General features: G+C 44.3%; 1 protein-coding gene across 1 annotated transcript in view; it reads left to right on the top strand.

Moving 5' to 3' along the window:
- The first annotated feature begins 1,303 nt into the window (after nucleotides 1-1,303).
- The window catches only part of ppap2d (phosphatidic acid phosphatase type 2D), a 21,066-nt gene continuing 16,229 nt past the window's right edge, over nucleotides 1,304-6,140 (top strand). The window contains 1 exon segment of the mRNA XM_042708790.1: nucleotides 1,304-2,115. Coding sequence (XP_042564724.1) covers nucleotides 1,917-2,115 — 199 coding nt within the window. The 5' untranslated portion in view covers nucleotides 1,304-1,916.

The raw sequence follows: 6,140 nt of genomic DNA, 5'->3' as shown, positions 1-6,140 counted from the left end.
TGACCATAACAATCGAAATCGAGAAAGCCAGGGAACAGCCAGTCAACAACATGAAGTCTACTGAATATTAAATGTATTTTTTTTATTAGACCCGGGGTGTATGGGAAACATGTTTTGTAACAACGTGTTCCTTCCTGGCTTCCCGTTTCCATCTAGTGTTCAAAACAAACATTGCATGACGTGCATTAACGCCGTACTGTTTTGCATGTTTAATGTCCGTGTCTTCTGAGGTCAGGCCAGGCAGATTGCACCTACCGTCATTTAACTCCTAACGACACATTCAATGACGTCGACTTATTTGTTAAGTTATCAAGTTCCATTTAGACCAGTATATTAAAATGACCAGATCATTTGCCTTGCAAGTAGGCTATCGAAGTTACAAAGACGTGTGAACTGTGTGAACAGAATACAGTATTTTCACATTGTTGAAACAGTCAACAGTCACTGCACCTCAGTAAAAACATATACAAAGAATCTCCAGCTGCTATGAAAAGCGTCTGCCAAATTAATAAATGTGAATTAAATTAAATTAAATCAGGTGTGTGGTACAACACAAACCTAGAGACTAGAGACAATGGAGGTCTGACAGAGGTTAACTCCTGCTTTGCACCATGTACAGTTTTCAAAGTTGTCTTTACCTAAGACACGACACAGCACCCTGGTCTACAACCTAGTGGAACAAGTGAGCTATTTCTGGATATTCCAGATGGGATACGAGGAAAGAGGGTGACTGAGAGAGACTGAGCCAAGTTTTTCGTCTTTTAAAGCGCCAGTGAACACTCAAAGGTCGTTAAGAAATCCAACGACAGAGGGGCTAAGCTAGTTAAAAACACTTACACTGAATTGCATTACCCTCAGGAAGGGGTTTGGCACGGCTAGGACATTACTGGCACTAGGTCACGGTGCTCACGCACATACCGAAAACTTTCAACAGATGGCACAATTTACCAAGGTCTACAAGAACTGTTATGGGCTTCCACATTGAACACATGTAACTACCATTTCATCCAAACTGGTTCATATTAGGAGAGCGCCAACAAAAAAATGTTTGCTGCAAGTACTAGGCCTATAAATCCAAAGCACAAGACCTCTAAAAAAGAACCCTATTGAAGTGTCAGCTCTCAGAAAACATTATTTACTGCTTAAAAAGCTACAAGTTATTAAAATGTGGTTAAGAGAGACATCATTGCATTTAAGTCATGAGAAACACTAATTAAAACATGCTGATTGTGAGGTAATGACCATATGAAAGATACAGAGAGAGCGAGAGAGAGTGAGGACGATCGTGGGGTGTGGGGGTGCAGCATTGCAACGGAGGTGGGAAGGAGGGTTGGATATGGGAGCGAGGGCGGGTGTAGCCTTACGCTTGCAAATCAGGACAGCTTTGAGAAGTTTGCTAAAGAGTGGGAGTAACGCTCAGGAGTATGGAAAATACCACATTGCCTTTTGGAAAAGTTGAATAGACATGACCTGTGGCGGTTTACTTGACAGACGAATCAAAGAATGTGTTAAAGAGCTGCATTTTGAAGAATCGATCAAGGTTTGACCGTAGCCAGAACGCCTCGTGATGCCAAGACTGCCTCAACTTTTTTAAAGCTGCATAACTTGGAGACAGCACGGTAGAAGTTTGACAGGCATCCCAGTCGATGTTGTTTGGCTCTAGGTTCGTCTTTGATTGATTAAGGTTAACAGTGGTATACGTCAACTCACCTTGAACTACTTCATATACCTCTAATGGTAACGTTTATGTACACGTGCGCGGTTTAGAAATGAGGCTTTTTTGTTGTTTTAACATGACTATCATATAACGCTAGCTATAACAGACGCTATAGCAAGTTTACAAATGACATAAGGTTGTTGGCGAAAGGACTGTGCGCAACAAGTTCAGAGCCTTTGGCGTAGGAAAACTTCCAACAATGCAAAAGTTTAATACGACGAACAGCAGCACGGCGACCCGGGACGCTGAACTTCAGCAGCGGCTAGCCGATAACGGGGCAGCCGGTGACTGCATAAAGGAGAATGGAAAGAAGCACATGATTGCTGAACCGGTGGAAAATGCATTCTGCACCAAGAGAAAGATGCTGGTCTGCTTGGACATCATTTGTTTGTTCGTAGGTAAGTACCCTACAAAATAATCTAAATGGCTACATTCAACTCTTGGAACTTCTGAACGTCACTGCATTCAACATCCAGTCATGTTTGGATATCTTTCAACAGTTGTTGTGAGTCATCGTAAATAGCCAATATGTTTGTTTACTCTGATGTGATTATTTTACATCTGACGTTCTGAATTCTCTAATAACGTCTTTTGGTGGGAGGTTTTGTTATAAGTAATTATTAGTAATTCAGTGAAAAATGATAACGCAGACATACACAGACATGCTGTATAAAGGTGTTTCCAATAGAATATGTGGTAAGCAAGCAATGGTGACTGTTATGTCTTAGGTGTCTGGTTTTCAATTATGTGAAAGTTGTATCTGCACTCTAATTGTATGCTGAACGAGCATAGTTTATTAAGGATGTCACGATTGACCTTACGACCAACATTTATGAGAAACACATGAATGGGAGTTGAGTCTAATCCTTACACTAATACAAACAGGATTGTTCTGAGACATACCACTAGTCAAGGAGAGAGAGAGAGAAAGAGAGAGTGAGAGGTGTGTGAAGTATAAACGAAAAGGCTAGGCCAGTTTTTCCACAAACATATGATTAAGATATTTGATGGTGCCCTGAAGACCAGCAGGTTTGCAGAGTGGCTATTACTTACACATATTGCACCTCTTTAACATGTTGTGCTAGCACCTGTAGTGCAGAACCTGTCCAGGCAGACAGACTGGTCTGCACACTGACGGTTATGGGCTGCCGTGTTTTGATGCTTCCAGGGAAGATCATCCAGGCTCCCAGGCACATTATTAGGGAATAGGCTCCACACGCACAGGCATAATGTCAGTGGAAGTTGCTCGGAGAGGTGCGTTATTGTTTTGTTGACACTCTTGAGGGGGTTTCACTGGCAGATAGAGCCATCAGTTGAACATTGTGTACTGACCCGATGCCTGATTTGTGTTGGGCTCGTTCTGGAGGGGGAAAGAGCTGGCCCAACAAGGCTGTGGAAACAGAGTGGGCTCTTACAGTAATGCCACTGGCACGACGAGTGTATGAGTAGCATGCAGGGAGATGCACACAGTTGGCTAGCAGTTTCTCTTCCTCCCTTCACTTGTGTGGGGTGTGTGTGTGAGAGGAATACAATGTGTGTATAAGTGTATGTGTGTGTGTGTGTGTGTGTGTGTGTGTGTGTGTGTGTGTGTGTACGTGTGCATGTGTGTGTACGTGATGAGAACATGTGTTGGTGAGTGAGTGTGAGTGTGTGTGTGTGAGTATGCGTCTGTGTGACCGGTGACAGAGAACGGGAAATTGAGAAAGAGCAAGTGTCATGCCTGAAGTGTCCCCCCCCCCGCCTGCCTGCCTGCCTCTGGGTTAGAGCGAGGTCTGAGTAGGAATGTGTGCCCTGCAGTCACGCTTCAGAGGCTTCCCCTCACACCCCCGCTGCTGGGAGTGGGAGACCACCATCAAACACACGCCAATCATGTCTCAGGGAATATCAACTGGAATCATGTACTGTAGATTCGTGTGCCATTGGATTAGTTATAAGTCTATGGTTAGCTTTGTGTATGGAATCAGATGTAGGCTATTCAAGAGAAGATTATTTGTGTATGGTAAATGTATAAAAGAGGTTGGCTGCATAGCAACAGGTTAATAGGTCTTTTTGTTTATTTAAGTCCTGTTAATACACATTATCTGTGCTGCATGATCAATTTGAGTACATTTTAAGAAATTCTAAGCATTTTGTATTTCCCAGTGGATAGACCCCCTTCACAATGTACCTCGCATCTCCCCTGGCTACCCCACCTGTGCAGAGGCAATCAGCCTGTTTAGAATTCTGCAGTTGTCACTTTTAATCCAATTGACAGGTTTTAAGCTCACACCCGAGCCCTGCACGCGATAATAGGTTGTTGTGTTTTCATGACCAGGATGTGGTTGTGGTATTGTTTTACTGGAACCATTGTGAGAGAACAGTTGTCCTTAATTAAGATTTCCCCACAGGCGTAACTAATACCAATAATGTGAATTTAAAAAGCAATTGTGTCTGGGAGAAAGTGTTGGTCATAGTAATAGTCATTTTAATTATTCTCAGAGCGAGGAGGGTTATTTAAGCCTTACTTCCTCTTTTTTTTATGAAGGCTTGGTTGTGTGCGCATAGTGTGTGTGTCAGCCCTTAGCATGCACATGTGCGTGTGTGTGTGATAGTGAGCGTGACAACCCCTTTAGCGTGGGTGCGTTTGCGTCAGTATGGTTGGCGTGCATGTCACTAGCCTTTGTGATGGTCATTATTTCCCAAAGGAGAACTGCACAGACATAGTTCCCTTTTAAGGTGTGTGGTGCAGGCCTACTGTATGCATTCATGTGTGGATCTATGAGGATGGCAGCCCATCAGGGTCAGGGTGTGGTGTGGAAGTGGCAGCGGCAGCGGCATGAGGAAGACCAACAGACACCACAGCAACAACACTGGGTCTCTGTGTGTGTGTGTGTGGGTGTGTACAAGAGTGAAAGAGTGAATTAGACTGTGAATGAGTGAGTGTATGTGTGTGTGTGTGAGTGTACATGAGTGAAAGACTGAATGAGAGTGTGAATGAGTGTGTAAGCGAGTGAAACAATGAAATCGGGGTGTGATTGAGTGGACGAGTCAGTAACCGTGTGTGTGTGTTTGTGTGAGTGTGAGTGTGTGTTTGTGTGTGTGTTTGTGTGTGTGCATGCATGACATGAAGCTGCGCGCCACAGGCTTAGGCTTCCTATCTCCCTCAGCGATCACAGTCGGCCTGGAGGGCAGCCTCCTCCTCCTCCTCCTCCTCCTCCTCATCCTCCTCCTCCTCCTCCTCATCCTCCTCTCCTGTTCTTGGGCTTATCTCCCTCTTCCCCCTCTTTTCTTCTCCTTTCTTTAGCGGAATGCAATTACAGATGGAAGGTGTCCTGACAGAGGGCCCAGGAGAGCCGGTTGATTTTTTCTTAAAGGCATGTGGGTGCTCGTGTATGTCTGTGTTTATGTCTCTGTCTGTTTGGATGCTCTCTGGGATTGTGTTTCTCCCCTGTTGGCAGTGAAAGCCACCAGGTGAGACAGCAGCGCGCTCCAGCATGTCCGTGTGGGGAGGCCAGCATACTTCCATACATGTCACACATCTTAGCGTTCCTGTTCAGTTACAAGCCACCCCACATGCTGTCCCAGTCCCTGTGTTGTTCCTGCTCAACATGTGGTTTGTGATCGTGGCCTAGTTACAGTGTTGATCCCTTGCAGAGTTGGCGCACAGGGAAAGTGCTGTCTTTGTGGTCTAGACGTGCTCTAATTGGCTTATGATGTTTAAGGTCATAAATCCAGGTGGGTGACACAGAAATACTTCAAAAGGTTTTCTGTTGTGTTTTGTGAGTTATAATATGTGGATGAGAACTGCTTGGAAAAATCACAAACATTTTGTTATTCCAGGTGAAAGTTAAAAAAAGTATTGTACCTCACTTGAAAGATGCTAAAATGCTGTGACGCACATGCAAAATAATAAACCAGGCATGCCCTTCTCTTTGGAATTTCCTTGACACAGTTCAGTTGGTTATTACAGAGCATCTTTTTGGAGAGCGTCATCACAATAGCTGTTTTAATCTGCTCCAACGGTGAAAACAGGGGAGAAGTGGTACTCTCCAGAAGCGGTTCAACATGCACAAGGACACATTACAGCATAGAAGCTGCACATGGGGCGACAGTGGTACAGTGGTAGAGAAGTCGTTTAGTAATCGTGCTAGTTCGATTCCCTGTCGAAGCGTCCTTGAGCAAGACACTGAACCCCTAATTGCTCCTGATGTGCAGTGTGGCCATCAGTGTAAATGTAAAATGTAAAATGTGTATACATTGTAAGTCGCACATATGTTAGTCGCTTTGGACAAAAGCGTCTGCTAAATGACTAAATGTAAATGTAAATGCATAGGGGTATCATTGGGCAGATACAGAGTGGAAGAACAAGGTTTGGGTAAGGTGACAGTTGGAAAGCATGGGGTAAGCCACATTGCTGGAGAGGATGCAGATGGTAGCCAGCTTT

This window comes from Clupea harengus, chromosome 1, assembly GCF_900700415.2.
Source record: "Clupea harengus chromosome 1, Ch_v2.0.2, whole genome shotgun sequence".
In the NCBI taxonomy this organism is placed as follows: domain Eukaryota; kingdom Metazoa; phylum Chordata; class Actinopteri; order Clupeiformes; family Clupeidae; genus Clupea; species Clupea harengus.
Note: the sequence above shows the minus strand (reverse complement) of the source record. Positions and strands in the feature narration are given on the sequence as shown.